General features: G+C 40.6%; 1 protein-coding gene across 1 annotated transcript in view; it reads right to left on the bottom strand.

Moving 5' to 3' along the window:
- The window catches only part of NBAS (NBAS subunit of NRZ tethering complex), a 975,710-nt gene that overhangs the window by 175,884 nt on the left and 778,623 nt on the right, over positions 1-21,203 (bottom strand). The window contains exon 48 of the mRNA XM_040348578.1: positions 19,024-19,219. Coding sequence (XP_040204512.1) covers positions 19,024-19,219 — 196 coding nt within the window. The remainder of the gene's footprint in view (positions 1-19,023; positions 19,220-21,203) is intronic.

A 21,203-nucleotide genomic window follows, 5' to 3' on the forward strand; every position in this document is an offset into this window, starting at 1 on the left:
AGAAGAGTAGATTACAGACAATATACAATACTATCATAGTTTATAATATACGTTATAAGTAGAGGCCCTCATGGTGAATGTTAGTTATGCCTGGACCAAACAAACATGTCCTGGGCAGGTAGACTGTAATCCCTGTGTGCGTCTCAAAGCTAAAATGTTATATTCAACAGCATTTTACACTATATTAGATGCCAGTTCATCTAACATTTTCTTTGTAGTGGTTACTGGAACCTTGAACTTCTGCCCTTACCTATTTGCACTCATTAATTAAACGCTTTGATATTTAATATCAGATATATGGTGAAAACAGGCAAACGTACCCTAAGCACCTGGGCTGATCAATTAAAGAAGACAAAGATATGTCTGTGGAAGTTTTCATTTACCCAGGTCATGACATAATTAGTAGTAGTTAGTCACATTCAGCTGTACTTTAGGAACACAGAAGACCTTTCACTGCTCCAAAGGAATGGCTTGCTCAGTTAGTATAAATTCCCAACACTCACCTGAACTAAGGAAGCCGTTCTCACAAGTGCTGAAATTCCCATAAAGGCGAAGTTCACCTTTTGTTTAAAAAAAAATAATTTTTGCAGGTAAAATAATAAATAAAAAATGTGCCTTTATTATTTCTTAACTCCAAAGTCTTTTAACCCCTTTCTGCCCAGGCCAATTTTGAGCTTTCAGTGCCGTCATACTTTGAATGACAGTTGCACAATCATGCAGTGCTGTTCCCAATTTTTATTTTTTTTATTCACACAAATAGAGCTTTCGTTTGGTGGTATTTAATTACTGCTGTTTTTATTTACTTTTTGCTAAAAAGAAAAAAAAAAGACAGAAAATTTAGAAAACAAATAAAACATGATTCTTAGTTTTTGTCAAATGTTGTAATTAAGTAATTTTTCTCCTTCACTGATGTGCGTTGATGTGGATGCACTGATTAAATGGCACTGATTAGGTGGCACTAATATGCAGCACTGATGGGCACTAATAGGCGGCACGGATAGGTGGCACTAATGGTCAATATATGGCGGGTGAGAGGTAGTTAAAACATTGCACCAGCGATCAGCAGATTGTGTGTGCAATGCCTGGATCCTGCAGACCACTGCCTGCCCATATCTCCGATATAGTTTGGAAGTTACCAAATAACAGGAAGATCAGTGAACTATTAGGACCCTCACCAGCAGTCACTGAGAACTACAAGTCGTCAGCCGCAATGGATGATGGCACTTGTAGTCTAATTCATTCACAGGAAACTGTGAATGAATGATGTGGCCGTATGGTATAATCCCCTATCTGCTGTCACAAAGCAGGAAACACTAACGGCATGAGGTTGCTGCTACGCCCTAATAATGGGTGAAAAATGCTACTAAAAGGTGAACTTATGCTGGCCATACAGGGTTCAAATTTCGAAAGAATTTTAAGTCAAAAATCGTATCTAAGTATTTTTTGTACGAATTTCGCACCATTGGTGGACTGCAGCAACAGCCAATTTTTGTGCGGCAATCAAATTTGAAGAATCGGACATGTTGGAAATTTTTGGGAAAACAAACGATTTTCTAATCAATGATGGTAGAATCGTGTGAGAAATGTAATAGAAAACAAAATGCGCATGTGCAAGAAAAGAAAAGAGAAAAGATAGAAAATAAGATTCTCAGCCACGAAAATTATTTTCTGTAGCAAGATGAAGGCTTGGTCGGCCGAATATCGAAAATCAATGGTGACATCATCGGATCACAAGAAAAAAACTTTCTGATTTTTAAAAGAAAATTGTTTGAAAATTCAACCGTGTATGGCTTGCTTTAGCCTTTAACGATATTGAACAAGTCAAGCTGAATGCAACTAACTACTGACTTGGTGTTGTAGTCCCCTACAAATCCGCACTCAGACAGGGTGAGGGTGAGGCAGGAGCCAATTTGGTGTGCTGCATGGAAATGTGTTGACAAGCTACGTGCTGTTAGGAAGAGAAACAGCAAAGTAAGCAGAGATCACCCTATGTGGTGGAAAGGGGGGTTGTGTACAATTCAGGACTGGATGAACAGAAATACAAATCTTTTGGCAGGTAAAACCGTTTCCACATATTTATTTCATATGTGTATTTGGCTGGAGTCCATTTTTAAATGATGCAACAAATTAATCATATTCTATATTGATGATATCAAGCAAAGTACATAGGGGGCATTGGGAGTCTTGTTTCTGGAGCTCATCTAAAAACAATGCATTCCATGGTGTTTTATCATTTTTCCAGACGGGAAAGGATGTTGGTGGAACAAAGGTGAAGGCTGAAGCTTAGACACAGAAAGGTAATTGTAGCCAGTGCACATTTTGAAGTGACACAAAATGAAAGATCAGAAAAATGTTCTACTAGGCTGAAACCTGGGGACTGTGTAGGCGACTGAAGTACATTGAAGTAGTTGTCATGTTCATGGACTCAGCTTGATACGATGTACATGTTTTGTGACAAGGCACATTATACATCTAGAAATGAGTAGTTTCTGTCTATACAAGGGTGCTTATAATCAGAAACAAGACATTCAATGAAGCTTAGTTGGTATTACCTACTTTAGCTCTTGAACTGTTCAAGCCCTTTTTAAACTCAAAGAGAAACCCTGGAAATGTTACCTTTTTTCCTTAAATATTGAGGGGATTCCCTGTCACAGTGATATTGTGTTCTGACAGTCAGTGATACTGGTAATGATATCCAGCTTAAAGTGATTCTAAACACACTCTGTTTCATTTACATTATCCCTTCTATTTCTGTATGTGGATGATGGCACTTTAATTATTTGAAATTAAAAAGTACCTTTTTTCCTAAGGTATACAGCCTAAAAATAAATATCAATAAACTGTTGTAAATTATCATACAAATATATAATAAATATGCGCTCATTCACTAAAAGTGGAAAAGAAGCGGTTTAACCTTAAACTGCGTAGAGGGTTCTTTAATGTCAGAATGGTAGAGTGGGGTACACACTATAAGAAAATCGGACGAACGTTTTCGTCCAATTTTTCTCGATGTTTCACGGCAAATCGGAACCACTGAAAGAAAATTCGGTAGAAAATTCTTACGAATATTCTCGTGCAACAAAGGCTTTTTTTGTTGCTTATTGTTTCTGATCATGCACAGTCTTTCTGTTCTGATTTTTCTTGTCCGAAAATTGTATGAAAACGGTACACATTAGATGAAAATCGAGTTTTGTGGAGTATGTCCCCAAGAATTTTCGTATGGAAATTTGGAATCGGCTGTCGAAAGTTGTGTACACACTATACGAAAATCGTACACAAATTCTTTGGATGAAAATGTTCGCCCAATTTTCTTATAGTGAGTATGAGCCTTAAGGATATGGAATTCTTTTCCACAAGCAGTGGTATCAGCAAGGAGTGTCGATAGTTTAAAAAAAATGATTATATGGGCACCTTATCGACCACGACATACAGGGGTATATGATGTACTACTGACAAACACATACACACACATCATAGGCTGAACTGGATGGACTGGTGTCTTTTTTCAACCTCACCAACTATGCAACTATATTTGAAATCCAATGTTCATTATCTTTTACCAATACCATGGTGTGGGGGAATTTCTGCCAGTAACAGGCTGTATTCTCCTCCTCCTCCAGCCTGTGTCTAGGAATAACAGTGAAGTGACATTTACAGCAATCAAAATGTAATATCTCACCCCCATTGTGTTTAGCTTGCTAGTGGGCATGGAGGAGGAGGGAGGGGGTGGGCTGTATGCTCTATAGTCACATGGGTTGCCCAGATGCTTCCAACACTTCTCTACAATTGCAGTGGGGACATGGACAGGAGGGGGAGACAGAAAACAGCAGGATCAACCAGATTTTTGTCAGAATACAGAAAAGGAATCCCATAGTGACTGAGTATGACCATTTATTGATCATTTTTAATTATGTGTTTAATGCCACTTTAAGCCCTCCCACCCTTTTTACCATCCCACCTGGCAAGTGTTGAACATTGTGGTTTACAAGTAAATAAAAACATGTGTGTGTGTATATATATATTATATACACATTTTTCATACATACACTGCAGAGAAAAGCATGCATGTTTGAGCTCTGGGGTGCACATCCTAATGCAATAGGCTGCACACACCCATGATATTATTACAGAGTTGCTCTTGTTTTTTTTTTTTCACAATTACTTTATAAACTCAATGAAATCTTCTGTGGCATTTTTTTCTGGATGACAAACCTCAAATATCTTATCACTTTTCAGCTGCAAAGACACTTTGGTATATTTCAATGTGTGATAGGCAACATGTTTGATAACAAAGTGCTGGCCAGGATGATCAGAAGCTCTGAAGGTATAACATTTACTCACAGGTAGTGGGAGCAGAGGATATCTGTGACTAGCTGCACAACAGTATAATTCCAAAGCATTTTCCTGTGCATCAGACAACCTTCAAACCAGAAACCCCTTCCCACCCTCAGGTCCCACAGCAGCTGGGTGAGCTGCTTTGGCTATAGTTATTGCCCAAAAAAATTGTATTTAATATTTTTTTTCCAAAAGGTGAGCTTATCCTTTAATTATATTTTGTCTCACAATAAATAATAAAAATTGCACATTGAAAGTCATAGGCATATTGTGTATATCACATGGTACAACGCCCCAAAAAACACAACCACACTGCTAAATTCCAAAACTTAGTCTGGACACACCACTAATTAAAATGTAAAAATTTATTAATAAATGCAGCTATTTTCACTGTAGGAAGAGTATCACATTGCCCTTTGCCTCTAAATGCTGTATAAAATGAAAAGTGGAACAGTGTCACATATGAACCATAACTAGACATAAAATGTACATTAGCACTGTTCCAGGAACTGCTGATAAAGTGCATTCTGGTATCATTTAATAGCGATGACGCGGCAGTAAATTTATGGTCGCATAATCTTGAATTCTCCACGTAAAGCTTCATTTTATACAAAATGTAATTTAAGAAAAAATGCCAGTATTTTGACCCATATTTTTCATGCACCAGTTAACTAGAAAATTACAGAACCTGAAGTACCCTGATAAAATGTATCAAGGGGATTAGAACAACACAGACGTCCCCCCACCTCGGCAACAGTGCCACGGCTTCAGAATGCCAAGTATAGAATGTTTTTTTTTTTTTTTTGCTGAAGAAAAAGGGGCCTGTGAATTTTAATTGTTAACGAATCATTAGGAGAGTAGAGATGGCCAGGACTTGGCCACCTGGATTTGTGACTTTCTACAGGCAGCAGAGTTTTAATTTTGCACAAGCTGGACAGTTTCCCGGCAACACATTGATTTGTCGACAACTTCTTAAAACACCCGCAGTGTAATTAAATATTAAGCCCCGCTTTAATTTATGCTCTAAGAGGATTACTTTACAAACTAGGAATAGCCTTCACACATCTTCGGCAAAAATTAGCTTTTCAATATCATTAAACCCATCTTGTGCAAAAAAAATGATTAATGCTCATATATGCACTTTCCGTCCATGTGTCATTAAGAGAGACTACTGGCACAGTACCAGTTTTTGGCACAGTAGCCGCCAATGTGTAGATGGTGCATGTGAGAATAAATTTAGTTTTTCTGGGTGTGTTGCGTTTGATATAGATACATATTTATATGATTTTTTCCCTCAGACTTGTTAAAGAAAAAAAAAAAGCCTCTGTATAGACTAAGAAACAGACATCAAGTTTGTTTAACCACTTAAGGACCAGGCCTATTTTTGACACTTCTTTTTTTTGCTAGAAAATTACTTAGAACACCTGTAAACATTATATATAAATATCTCTCTCATATATATATATATATATATATATATATATATATATATATATATATATATATATATATATATATATATATATATATATATATATACAAATATTCAGAGACCCTAGAGAATAAAATGAGATTGTTGCAATACTTTATGTCACAACATATTTGCGCAGAGGTCCTTTCAAATGCATCAGCTCAGCTTATCAGTGCCCATCAACACAGCAGGGATTGTTAAAAGAGCCGGCCGGATGACACAGACCAAAGATCTCTCATTGTGTCAGATTTTGTAGGTGAAATTCCTACCTCCTGGACTGGCTTCTGTGATAGACAGCACACTGGTCCAGTGCCGGTCTAGGAGGTGGGACTTTACATCGCTCAAAGTTTTACCTACAAGATCTGTCACAACAGGAAATCTCCGCTCTGTCACCTGGCTGGTGTCTCCTAACGGTCCTGTCCAGCAGTGACAGGTGGGTGGATGGCTGGCGGGTGGGTATTGGGGGCAGTGCTGGCAGGAAGCAGAGGAGGAGGACGACACCACCTCTATGGGCGGTACAGACTGGAGGCCTGTGAGCGGGGACAGAAGTACATCCAGGCTTGCTATAGGTAGCACTACAAATGGGAAGTGCCAAGAACGGTGGCTGAGGGAATCGGAGGAAAAGCAACCACCTTGGTAACAGTTACACAGGTTGTCCTCAAACGATGGAAACTTGGATACCACTGTTGCATTTCAGTTGAAAGTTTGATCAACTTATTGTTCTGTAACTGTGGTCAACAATATCTTAACAACCTGTCATATATGACCTATGCAAAAGGTGTCATCTAGAGGGTATATTGGAGAATGTTTCTCCCATTAAACTCAGTTTTACAAAAGGAGCCTCACCCTTGTGAGGATGGTAAACTTCCCAAATAAAAGCCAACAGAGACTGAAAGACAGGACTCCATAATGATTTAACACCAAGGAAGGCCCATACTAGCCAGAAGAAGCTAGAAGCTTTCACCTGATCTCCAGCAACTGCTTAAGGAAGCCTGGGATCCTTGTTGCCTACTGAGATTGTGAGCCCACTGTAAACTGAGTTAAGTACATTTCAAGCATACTTTTACTGTTTATAGACCAGCTTTTTTGCTAATTTGTTAGGCATTTTACTTGTTATAGGTAGATCTGTCAGTCTTGTATTGTATTCCTATAATTGTAATAGTTTTGTATGTAAAGCATTTTTGTTTAGTAAAAGCACATTACACTGCAGAGGTCTCAGCTTTCTTTCTTTTAATTAGGATTGTCCCGATACCGATACTAGTATCGGTACCGATACCTAGCATTTGCGCGAGTACTCGCGCAAATGCTCCCGATGCTTCACCCGATACTTGTGATGGGAGTGAGAGCTACAACAGGAAGTCACTCCTCCTGCACCGGGCACATTCTCTTCCCTGTCAGGTGGAATTAGCTCCGCCCGACAGATGCCTTCTAGTGCTGGCCCCGCCATGACATCACTTGGCTCGGGAGGCGGGATAGAAGGGGAGAGGAACGTGCTGCCGGCGCTGCAGGGGAACAGTGTGTATGAGTAAACCTGCCAGATGATCTGTTTACACACACACTGTCTGCATAGTGCAGGGAGCCCAATAGCAGCTCTGCCTCCCCAGCTCAAATCTCACACCTTGCAGTGGCTCCTGGGTCCCGCTTGCAAGACATGAATGATGTCTTAAAGAAAGCAGGGCACGCTGTTATAAGGGGGGGGGGGCTCTCTGATCTCTGGAAGTCTCTAAGGAAGGGGGGCTTTGAGCTAATAGGGGTCTCTAAGAGGGGGTACTGATTGCTAATATAATGTGTGGTAACCAACCATTAGATCAGCAGCACCCCCCTTGGAGACCCCCATTAGCTCAGAGCCCCCTTATATCAATGCCCCCCTTATCAGTGCCACCTATCTGTGTCCATCATTGCAGCCTATCTGTGTCCATCATTGCTGCCTATCTGTGCCCATCATTGCCACCTATCTGTGCCCATCATTGCCACCTATTTGTGTCCATCATTGCTGCCTATCTGTGCGCATCATTGCCGCCGATCTGTGCGCATCATTGTGCCTATCTGTGCCCATCATTGCCACCTATCAGTGTTGCGCAGCCTTATAAGTGAAACTTCATCAGTGCTCATCATTGCCACCTATCAGTGCCATCCTTCAGTGTGTGCCACCTATCAGTGCCATCTTTCAGTGTGTGCCACCTATCAGTGCCAGCCATCAGTGCGTGCCACCTATCAGTGCCATCTTTCAGTGCGTGCCACCTATCAGTGCCATCTTTCAGTGCATGCCACCTATCAGTGCCATCTTTCAGTGCCAGCCATCCAAACGTGCCACCTATCAGTGCCATATTTCAGTGCCAGCCATCAGTGCGTGCCACCTATCAGTGCTGCATAATCAGTGCCACCTATCAGTGCCCATCCATCAGTGCCACTGCCAGCCATCAGTCAGTGCCACCTTTTAGTGCCCATCAGCCAGTGCCCTCTATCAGTGCATCACATGAAAAGTATTGGTAATCGGTATCGGTACTTGTACTCGGTCTTAAAAAGGTGGTATCGGGACAACAGTACTTTTAATGCAAAGAAACTTTTAATTGACCAAATCAAAACAATGGCGAGTGAGTTCTCACTTTGCAGAAACAGTGTTAGAGAAATGTGTAGTTGAGTAGCTGCAAGGATTGCCAAAACAAGTAACCACTATGATTGATCAACAAGTTTAAACTGAACTATGACAAGCCCCCCCAAAAAAAAAGAGTTGCATGGTAAAGAAACCGTTTTCACGTTGTCTTTCTCCTATTATTCAAGAGATAGCACTGATGTATAGGTTGGCAGGAAGAAGCACAGAATAGAACAGTGGCATTATTGTGTTGCAATGCAAGGGACAATAAACCCAGGCCATGGACATCAGTTTTTTTTAACATATTCTTAACAAGCAATAAATAAGCTTTCCAACAAGCCCTCACTAATTTCTATAGCTGCATACATAGTGGAACACAGTATCCTCATTTTTTTTCAATTGGCGCAACTCCTTTTATCCTCTCCCTCTACATCAACCTTCAGATCTGTAATGTAAACATGGAATTGAGAGAGCAGGGTGAGATGAGCTGTTGGACAACTTTAGTGCTTCTGCTGTGAAGATTAATTATTCCATAGTTCCTACAGTTAGAGAGCTCAGTTAGGGCTTGTTGAAAATATGTAAATACTTGAATGTCCATAGAATGGTCCCCACAGATCAAAGGAAAGACACAGGCAAGTTAAACCTTTACAGGAATAGATGTGATTTGCAGATAGGTCCAGCTGCAACTGTATGGTTTATGCTGCCCTAATCGTGTGAAAAATTAAGCCCTTTAGCACAGCAAATGATTCATGAATTAATGTCTATGAGCAGAACACAATTCCTGAGTGTGAATCAACTTCTTTGGGTGATCTATGCATAATCCATGTCCTAGCTTCTATGTACAGTGGGGATCGAAAGTTTGGGCACCCAAGGTAAAAACTTGTATTAATGTGCATAAAGAAGCCAAGGAAAGATGGAAAAATCTCCAAAAGGCATCAAATTACAGATGAGACATTCTTATAATATGTCAAAAAAAGTTAGATTTTATTTCTATCATTTACACTTTCAAAATTACAGAAAACAAAAAAAAATGGCGTCTGCAAAAGTTTGGGCACCCTGCAGAATTTATAGCATGCACTGCCCCCTTTGCAAAGCTGAGACCTGCCAGTGTCATGGATTGTTCTCAATCATCGTCTGGGAAGACCAGGTGATGTCAATCTCAAAGGTTTTAAATGCCCAGACTCATCTGACATTGTCCCAACAATCAGCACCATGGGTTCTTCTAAGCAGTTGTCTAGGAAACTGAGAACTAACTGTGCCTGGAGGATTCCCCCACGTTAAATCGGGATTTTATGTGATAGACCAACACAATGTAGCACATATTAGTGAAGTGGAAAGAAAATGATTAATGGTTTCCAAAATGTTTTGCAAATAAACATCTGAAAGTGTGGCGTGCATTTGTATTCAGCCCCCTTTACTCTGATACCCCTAACTAAAATCTAGTGGAACCAATTACCTTCAGAAGTTATCTGATTAGTAAATAGAGGCTACCTGTGTGTAATTTAATCTCAGTATAATTACAGCTGTTCTGCAAAGCCCTCAGAGGTTTGTTAGAGAACCTTAGGGAACAAACAGCATCATTAAGGCCAACAGACAGATTAAATAGGTCAGGGATAAAGTTGTGGAGAAGTTTAAAGCAGCGTTAGAATATAAAAAAAAATATCCCAAACTTTAAACATATCATGGAGCACTGTTCAATCCATCACCTGAAAATGGAAAGAGTATGGCACAACTGCAAACCTAACAAGACATGGCCGACTATCAATACTGACAGGCCGAGCAAAGAGAGCATTAATCATAGAAACAGCCAAGATGCCCATGGTAACTCTGGAGGAGCTGCAGAGATCCAAAGCTCAGGTGGGAGAATCTGTCCACATGACAACTATTAGTTGTGCTCTCCACAAATCTGATCTTTATGGAAGAGTAGCAAAAAGAAAGCCATTGTTGAAAGAAAGCCATAAGAAGTTTACAGATTGCGAGAAGCCATGTTGGGGGCACAGAAAACATGTGGAAGAAGGTGCTCTGGTCAGATGAGACCAAAATTGAACTTTTTGGCCTAAAAGCAAAACGCTATGTGTGACAGAAAACTAACACAGCACATCACCCTGAACACACCATCACCACTGTGAAACATGGTGGTGGCAGTATCATGTTGTGGGGATGCTTTTCTTCAGCAGAGATAAGGAAGCTGGTCATAGTTGATGGGAAGATGGATGGAGCCAAATACAGGGCAATCTTATAAGAAAACCTGTTAGAGTTTGCAAAAGACTTGCGGCTGGGGCAGAGGTTCACCTTCCAGCAAGACAACAACCCTAAACATACAGCCAGAGCTACAATGGAATAGTTTAGATAAAATTATATTCATGTGTTAGAATGGCCCAGTCAAGGTCCAGACCTAAATCCAATTGCGAATCAGTGGCAAGGCTTGAAAATTGCTGTTCACAGATGCTCTCCATCCAATCTGACAGAGCTTAAAGCGGGAGTTCACCCAAAAAAAAAATGTTACCCTTAGATTGATGCTCATTTTGTCTAGGGGAATCGGCTAGTTGTTTTAAAATCGAAGCTCTACTTACCGTTTTAAAGAGCGATCTTCTCCGCCGCTTCCGGGTATGGTCTTCGGGACTGGGCGTTCCTATTTTGATTGACAGTCTTCTGACAGGCTTCCGACGGTCGCATTCATCGCATCATGAGTAGCCGAAAGAAGCCGAACGTTGGTGCAGCTCTATACTGCGCCTGTGCACCGACAATCGGCTACTTTCGGAAAATCGTGGCGCGATGGATGCGACCGTTGGAAGCCTGTCGGAAGACTGTCAATCAAAATAGGAACGCCCAGTCCCGCAGCCCATACCCAAAAGCGGCGGAGAAGATGCATCTCTAAAACGGTAAGTACAGCTTCGATTTAAAAAAAAACTAGCCGATTCCCCTAGACAAAATGAGCAGGAATCTAAGGTTAAAAAATGTTATTTACGGGTGAACCTCCACTTTAAGCTATTTTGCAATGAAGAATGGGCAAAAATTTCACTCTCTAGAAAAGCTGGTAGAGACATACCAAAAAAGACTTGCAGCTGTAATTGCAGTGAAAGGTGGTAGTATTGACTCAAGGGAACTGAATACAAATGCACACTCCTATTTTCAGATATTTATTTGTAAAAAAAATTAAAAACCATTTATCATTTTCCTTCCACTTCACAATTATGTGCCCCTTTGTGTTGGTCTATCACAAAAAAAACGAATGAAATACATCTACGTAATTTCAAGGGGTATGGATACCTTTTGAAGGCACTGTAGATGAATAAATGTATAAACTGCTTTATATACCAAAGAGTTTTCATTTCTGTCTTGTAAATGCCCTCAGTTTATTTGTTGGTGTATGCGTTCCATTAGCCAGCTTTCCCTTCACTTCATGTTTTAAAGAAGCAATAGGAAAAAAGCTCTACAAAATGACGGGCACTCCCTAGTTGTAACCAGAACAGGTGTCCTCACTGTAAAGTCAACACTCTTGTTTCAATCCCTTATTGTTTTGATAACAGTGCTCACCGGGACAAATAAAGAGGGTGAATCTAGCAGGGACACAGACAGCTAAAGAAATATCAATCCAAAATTAAAAAGGTTCCGGCTACACTTGCATGGTAAAAAAAGAAGTGCTTTTTGGTCATACCTCTCTTCTGTGTCACAGAGCACTTACTTTTGCACTCCTGTGGCCCAGAATCAGCCAACAACAGGATAAAGTCTATCGTTGGCTGATGTTAAAAAGAGCAGCTCCAGACTAGGATCCCGACCATATTGTTGGGGTCCTTCCAGATGCCTGACCGGAAACTGGTTCAACATGCAGCCGAGGGCAGGAGCCAGCCACTCCCACCACTCGTTCTAGTGAGCGCTGGAACTGGCAGAGCGGAGAGCAGTGACTGAAATTCTGTTCAGAGTAGACCGAAGCCTGAGTGATCAGCGGTAATGTGAATATTTCGTCCTCGGTCATAAAGCCAATGGACAGTGGCATCATCAGACTGATAATGTAGCATGGAGGAGAGTATCGTTTTTTTTTTCAATTTTTTTTAATTTACCTACTGCTCTTATATTTGTTTTTTTTTACTGAATATGTAAATGTTATCAAGATTATATGTGTATTTAATTCATTTTATGCATGTTATTTACCTGTAAAAACCTCTCTTATTGAGGGCATTCAAAAGTCCTTAAACTGCTGTTGGGTTCCACCATCTGGAATGTGATCTCAGCAGCCCCAGGGCTGACTTTTCCTGAAGTACACATTTAACATGCTTGACCTTTTGTGCTTGTACGTGCAATTTTTAAGGTGTGAGACGTCTTTAAACCCTTTCCTAGACCCCTTTTTATTAGCTCCTCAATACAGTAAACTGTGCCACACTACAGGTAAAATCTTGTGCTGTGCTACTTGTTTCTGCACACTAAGGTCCTTCAGTATTGAATGAGCCATTGCCCCAGCTGCACAGATAATCAAAAACTAAAAGTGGTTCTAAAGGCTAACATTTTTTTCCCCACCTTAATATATCCCCCCCTTAATACTTACCTAAGCTCAATCTCAATCCAGTGATGTGTACGAGAGTAGAGGCTCTCTCTGCATATTGGAAAGAGAGGCACTGGCCCCTGTTGCTGTCAATCACAGCCAGTAAAAACAATATGGGGGATGGGGCCGAACCATGCTTTTTATAAATGGACACACAGAGCCGACTCTGAAGAAAGCACACACACATGCCCCCATAGCAAGCGGCTTGCTATGGGGGCACTTGGTGTGGGGAAAGGGCCAGGAGTGTCAGCCTGGGACCCAAGGAGGATTGGGGCTGCTCTGTGCAAAACCATTGCACAGAGCAGGTACGTATGACATGTTTTGTTAGTTTTAGCAGAGCAATGCCAGTACTTCCACTTTTCTGGCCCCTAGACTAGAATGAGGCCCCATCCGCATGCTTGAAGCCTCCTGGGATGCCTACATCACAAATCCCAGAAAACTTTGGAGCTGTATATAACCCACTGTACATGTGCCACAGCTGACTGCAAGAACCCCAAGAGACAGCTAGATTCCTGATGATGTCACAAAGGAGATAGTAGCGCCAGGCCTGGCAGTGCACCAGCTTTTGGCAAATGACAGCAGGACAGCGCTGGATTAGCTATGCAGATGAGTATATTATTAAAACTCTCCAAAGCAGAACCAGTTAAAAAGGGGGTTGATATTAAAATTAACCCCAGGCAAGTGAAGATCCACTTTAAAAGACAGTATTTTTTGAAACTTTAAGAGCAAATAGGTAAACAGCAGATGACCCCTGCAACCTTCCGTTAGTCTAATAATGTCAAATTCATATTTACAAATTTCAAATAAATTGTTTTGCTTCATACAACTTTATAGCATCTGATCCACCTTTACTGATGAGGTCACTGTGTGGTTAACTGTATTTTCACATGATCAGTCTCGCTAGATAAAAATAAATTGCCATATTGATGGTAAAATAATGATAGACAAAGATGTCGTTTCCACTGGTGTAATGGGACAGAATGTTAAATATTTTCTCTGTGGTTCCAGCTGAACTCCGAATGTAATAGAAGCAGAACACGGAGAGGCAATAAACCAAAAAGGCGCAGTCTCAACTGTATTTATTTCTAACTATTTCTATTTCTCGCACCGAAAGACCCTGACACAAAGAAAAGTTCCACATGAAATGATTTTTTCCTTCTTTGATAAATGCAAGAACTTTTCAGGATACAGTGAACAGTTTATCCAAAGACTAGAAAGTAATATTGTCCCTTTCGATCCCGGATTATAGATCAAAAAGAAATACACAATTGAAATAGACCAATAATTACTAAAAACGGCCCGGGGAAAGTAGAACAAAATGTATGTAGTAAGTTCAATAATAATATTTATTATCTGCTGTTATTTTATTTTCCATTGCAGCGATGTTCTGAGAAAAGTCAGAACAAAGTGGTCCGAAATTCACACAGATCCATTTATTTCTCAGATTCACAAAATATGGCAATAAAACAATTCATACAAATAATGACAGTATAATCATTAGAACTGTTGTTTTGCAGAACTTTGGGCTCATGCACACTAGGCTCCTCTGAACGCCTTTCTCCTGATAGGAGAAAAGCAGTGTTAAAAATATGCCTAAAAGCCTAATTTTTCAAACGCAATTAGACATGTTCAGGCGCATCAAGTGTTTTGGGGTTTAATCATTGGACTGGCTAGACTAATAATGTATTCTGGCCATCCATATGAATGAATGCACAAGCGCTGAATTTGCCTTGTGTCTAGGTGTGTTTAGATGCAGTAACATATACTTAGGCGCATGGGACGTTGTTTCTGCCCGAACACTCCTCTCCTGAACATGATATTGTGTTCAAAATTCTGCTCTTAAACGCCTATGTGTGCATCGGCACAAAAGGCAACATAGAGGGGCATTTAGGGGCAGAAAAACAAAACTAAATCAAACACCTGTAAAAGGGGCATTTGGCAGCTTCAGTGTGCATGAGGCTTTAAAAGGATAAGTTCACTTTTTCTGGCATGTTACAGTGATGAAATCATTTTGTTTATACCCTTGCTGATTTTATACGCTTGCACACTAACAATGAAATGATCAGTCTATAATTCAAAAAAATTCTGAAAAACGCATTAAAAAAGTTATTAATTATTTAACATTTTAATGAGTGAAATAAGTAATGACCCCTTCGCAAAACATGACTTGGTACTTGGTGGCAAAACCCTTGTTGGCAATCACAGAGGTCAGACATTTATTATAGTTGGCCACCGGATTTGCACACATCTCAGGAGGGATTTCGTCCCTCTCCTCTTTGCAGATCTTCTCCAAGTCATTAGGGTTTTGAGACTGTCATTTAGTAACTCGAACCTTCAGCTCCCTCCACATATTTTCTATTCGATTAAGGTTTGTAGACTGGTTAGGCCACTCCAGGACCTTAATGCGCTTCTTAAACCAATCCTTTGTTGCCTTGGCTGTGTTTTTTTGGTCATTGTCATGCTAAAATACCCATCCACGACCGATTTTCAATGCCCTGGCTGAGGGAAGGAGGTTCTTACCCAAGATTTGATGGTACATGGCCCCATCTATTGTCCCTTTGATGTGGTAAAGTTGTCCTGTCCCCTTAGCAGAAAAACAACTCTAATGCCATGTACACACGATCGGTTCATCCGATATAAACGGACCGATGGATTTTTTCATCAGATATCCGATGAAGCTGACTTTCATCAGTCTTGCCTACACACCATCAGTTAAAAATCCGATCGTGTCCAACGCGGTGACGTAAAACACAACGACGTGCAGAGAAAAATGATGTTCAATGCTTCCGAACATGCGTTGACTTGATTCTGAGCATGTGTGGATTTTTGACCGATGGATTTTCCCACAGACGATCGTTTTTTTCTATCGTTTTCTTAACCATCAGAAAATCTTAAAACAGGTTCTATTTTTTTTCACCGTTGGGAAAAAATGATGGGGCCCACACACGATCGGTTTGTCCGATGAAAACGGTCCATCGTACCGTTTTCATCAGACGAACCAATCGTGTGTACAGGGCATAAATCATAATGTTTCCACCTTTATGTCGGACGGTGGGAATGGTGTTCTTGGGGTCATAGGCAGCTTTGCTCCTCCTCCAAACATGGCGAGTTGAATTGATGCCAAGGAGCTTTATTTTGGTCTCATCTGACCACAACACTTTCACCCAGTTCTCCTCTGAAATAATCAGAGGTTCATTAGCAAACTTCAGATGGGTCTGTACATGTGGTTTCTTGAGCAGGAGGACCTTGCGGGTGCTGCAGGATTTCAGTCCTTCAAGGTGTAGAGTGTTAAAAATTGTTTTCTTGGTGAATATGGCCACAGCTGCCTTGAGATCACTGACAAGATTCTCCCATGTAGTCCCATGTATTCCTTAATGTTCTCATGATCAGTAAGACTCCACAAGGTGAGATCTTGCATTGAGCCCCAGACTGAGGGAGACCGAGTTATTTTTTGTGTCTTCCATTTGCGAATACTCTCACCAACTGTTGTCACCCTCTCACCAAGCTGTTTTGCGATGATCTTGTAGCCCATTCCAGCCTTATGTAGGTCTACAATCTTGTCCTCGACATCCTTGGATGGCTCTTTGGTCTTGACCATGGTGGAGACATTGGAATCTGATTGATCGATTGCTTCTGTGGAGAGGTGTCTTTCATACGGGTAACAAGCTGAGATTGGGAGCACTCCCTTTAAGAGAGTGCTCCTAATCTCAGCTCATTACCTGTATAGAAGACACCTGGGAGACAGAAATCTTGCTGATTGATAGGGGATCAAAAACATACTTCACTCATTAAAATGCAAATCAATATATAACTTTTATGAATTTCTGAATATTTTTGTTGTTATTTTGTCTCTCACTGTTAAAATAAACCAACCATTAAAATGATAGCCTGATCATTTCTTTGTCAAACTTACAAAATCAGCAGGGGAATACTTTCTTCCCTCACTGTACATGTTACACCCATATTTAGCCCCCCTCCCCCAGTCCACGTTCTTCTCCCCATGCTGGTTGTCAAAAACTAAAGAAAACATGGCTGTGTGGTGTTAAGCCTGCCCGGCCACGTCATCCATTCACAATGTTCTGTGAATGGGAAAACTTCACTTTCACTCTTTCAGCCTTTGCAGCTGTTCGCTTGTAGTTCTCAATAAGCTACCGTGGCTAACAGTCTGCAGTATTTTTTTTTTTTTTTGTAAAATTGAACTTGACCTGCAACTAAGGCAAACATATTTCTTACCTCTCAGTGAGGAATTAGATTAGCTGTCAGGTTGTTATCACTTCCTGTACCCCTGAGTGAGATTTACCCACTCCATTTGCCCTATATACTATTTTCACAGAAAGCGAAAGAAAATCGAAAATGTTGGTTGCCACCAGAACAGGATTAAGGGGAAATCTTTCAATGGAGACATTAATTCTGACAATCCTGGTGACAACCAATGATTCCCTAAATTTAGAGGGATTTCCTCTCACTTTCTGTTTTGGCTATGGGACAGGAAGTGAAGGGAAATCTGCCCTATGGTAAACAGATGTCAAAAAAGACTATTCATAAAGTTTTGCCTTTAGTTCTACTTTAGGTCTTGGGTTCAGCCTTCAGCTTAGGTGTATAAGCTTCCCCAGTGGCCCATAGGGTATGAGCGTTGCATACTTACATTGTGCAGAGCTGAGCCTATATAAGTATGTATTACAGATAATTCCGTTCAGCTTTAAGAGAATTGTTAGCAATTAGAGAGCTCTGTTGTTGGACACAGTAATGGACTCTTGCTGGTGCTGTAATGTCCGATGGGGCATCGGACATTTTCTGTCGGAATTTCCGACAGCAGAAATTTAAGAGCTGGTTCTCAAAATTTCCGACGGCAAAAGTTCTTGTCGGAAATTCTGATCGTCTGTTTGCAATTCCAAAGCACAAAAATCCTATGCATGCTCGGAATCAATTCAACGCATGCTCGGAATCATTGAACTTATTTTTTCTCGGCTTGTCATAGTGGTGTACGTGACCGCGTTCTTAACGTTCAGAATTTCCGACAACATTTGTGTGACCGTGTGTATGCAACACAAGTTTGAGCCAACATTCTGTCGGAAAACAATCCATGGTTTTGTTGTCAGAATTTCCGATCGTGTGTACGCGGCTTAAGACTTGCACACACTACATCGCATTGCAATACATACATTTAGTACGATATGATAGGCAACCCATTCAAGATAATTGGGCTGTATTGCAACTCAGTACACACTCCAAAAAACATCTTTGCTGCATTTTTTTTCACAGTGCAGATCTATCGTGTTTTCCCCGAAAACAAGACAGGGTCTTGAATTAATTTTGGCTACAAAAAGCACATTAGGGCTTATTTTCAGGTGATGTCTTAATTATTTACGGAATGTAAAAAAGTTTCTGTGTCCCCCGTCTTCCCTCCCCCCTCGCCCTCCCTGTCAGCTCAGGAGTCAGCCTTATAAAAATCCCATAATCTCAAAATAATATAATGTCAGTGTGTGCCTTTATGTAACATTATTGTGGAAAATTCATTATTTACAGTGCCAATGGGCGCTCACATTACCCGCCGGAATCTCCTTCCCTGCTCCAAACATTGCAGAGGGAGGGGCCGAATTCCCAGCTGATGTCAGCCCTGCTTATAGCACTGCAGAGGGATGGGCCGCTGATGTCAGCTGAGAGGAGGAGAGCTCCGGCGGGTCACTTGAGCGCCCAGCGGTGCTGTAAATAAGGTATTTACCACAATAATGTTACATAAAGAGACACACTGGACATTATATAATCCTTTTACAGTGCAAATTACATGATTTTATAAGAACTTTAACTAGGGCCCTATGGCAGCAATCCTAGAAAATCACGATAGGTCTCATTTTCAGGGGAAATGGTATATAGTGGAAAAGATGCCTGAGCAATTACAAATTGAAGGGACTAGCGGGGACTGGTTTTACTCCTTATTTTACATAGTGTTGGTAAATCTAAAGGCTAAATTGTATAGAGATTGTACAATCATATTGAAAGGTGTGGCCAGCATTATAATCTGTTTTGTGCAGCTTTCATTCAATCATAAAATGACCAAAAGAATTCCATAAAATGTACAATTACCTCTTTATCAGGCCACGATGCCTTTAAAACAGCCTGAGTCCTGAAAAACAGAAGCAGCTTGCTGTCCTCATCGCTGAGGTTAAAGGCCTGCTCAAGAATCTGTAGCACATCTATCCTGGGCTTCACGGGCAAAGAGTCGTCACCACAGAACGGCCGTAACCACTCCAAGAGGTTGTCAGAGGAGACCAGCATTTCACTGCAAAAATGAGATAGGAACATGTTTTACAAATGTACATACAGTTAAAAATTATACATTGCAAAGGGAGAATAGTGTGTGTCCTAATACAGGATGGCCCGCATGCCCCTCTAGTAATGTGCAGAGTACCCCCACGGTAATGAATTCCCCTTTTTTTATATCACATGCTTTGATTTATGCAGTTATCAAGCAAATCATTTCCAGACCATGTCATCACTATGACACCCAACCATAGTGATCACATGGTTTTGTTTAAAAATCAAACCTGCTGAATCAGCAGTCGTAATGCTACACAAAGAGTGAGGTACTTTGATAGCTGCAGTTCAATTGCTGCACTTCTCTGTTTGAAGCATTTTTTGACAGGGATACATCAAGATGTGATAAATAGTAATCACCTTGAATCTAATGATAATTATCTTTGTTATAACTGTATATGGTCTGCTAACACATTTATGAGAGCACCTTCAGATGCACTATATCTACCCTGTTTGGGATCCTGATAATCTATCTCTATTTTCTATATATTTCTGTACAAATTCTTGAAAACGAAAAAAAGCGTTTGAAATAGAATATGTACATTTTCAGCTTTTATTTAACCATTTAAAATGTTTTGCTGTTTTCTACATAACTTAAATCTCTTTGGCCAACATAGCCCACCAGCTCTCAATAAGGTTTGTAACATACAGGTGCATTGTAGCCTCAGAAAATCATTGAAAAGTAATGAGTTTCCCAGGGTGGCTGAAGAAGGCTGAGCAGTTCCCAGAAGTGGCAGTAGTAGAGTTGCTTACAGATCTGTTAAAACAGATGATGGACAGGGCTAATGAAGTAGGAAACCAACATCAGCAGTTGGGGAAGGGGCGAGGGCTGTATCTTTGGACGGGAAAACATCTTCAATGCAAAGCATATCATGGGGGCTTGACAAGAGGTTAGTGCATAATTAAAATAATACTCTGACCTCCTGGTCAACTATAAGTATGTACTGTGTGTTTCAACTGCAGGGCATGCATCCAGCTTCAGTATGCCTCCAAGTACAGAAGAAATAGTACGCGCATTCACACTTGTGTTCAAAGCATTTAACATCCCATGGGTTTTATTTCTTGATATTTCACACTTGTGCTAAGCGTCTGGTAATTTTTCAGTATTTTATTTTTGTTCTTATAATTTCACCAATGGAAAGAAAAGCAAAAACAATCTATGTCTATTGGGGCCAAAACACACAATTCTTTCCCAAAAGAGTGGTGAGCTTTAAATGGGTTGTAAAGGTAAAAATTCCCTAAATAGCTTCCTTTACCTCAGTGCAATCCTCCTTCATTTACCTCATCCTTCGATTTTGCTTTTAAATGTCCTTATTTCTTCTGAGAAATCCTCACTTCCTGTTCTTCTGTCTGTAACTCCACACAGTAATGCGAGGCTTTCTCACTGGTGTGGAGAAAGCCTCTTGAGGGGGCGAACAGGAGTGTCAGGACGCCCACTAACACAGCTACATTCTCTATCTGCAAAGTAGAGAGTGTCCTGACTTGCCTGCTCGCCCCCTTCCCCCTCAAGAGGCTTTCTCCACACCAGGGAGAAAGTGTCGCATTACTGTGTGTAGTTACAGACAGAAGAACAGGAAGTGAGGATTTCTCAGAAGAAATAAGGACATTTAAAGCAAAATGGAAGGATGAGGTAAGTGAAGGAGGACTGCACTAAGGTAAAGGAAGCTATTTAGGGAAAACATTTTTTACCTTTACAACCCCTTTAAGCGACAATAAGCTTAAAGAGGAATGGGCAACAATGAAAAGAATGGGAATCTTAGCGTTGATCGTTGGAACTCCATAAATCATGCTTCAGATGGCTAGGAGTGAAAAGGGCCTAATGTAGAACTGGCACAAAATTCTAAAGAAACATAGAAGTGGGCTACAAGTGGCAGAGATCGAAAGAACCAGAACTTATAGGTTATGGATGTAGGCAAGTAATATTTACACAATTCATTCAACTTCCCCCA

The sequence above is a fragment of the Rana temporaria genome, chromosome 4, assembly GCF_905171775.1.
Source record: "Rana temporaria chromosome 4, aRanTem1.1, whole genome shotgun sequence".
Classification (NCBI taxonomy): Eukaryota; Metazoa; Chordata; class Amphibia; order Anura; family Ranidae; genus Rana; species Rana temporaria.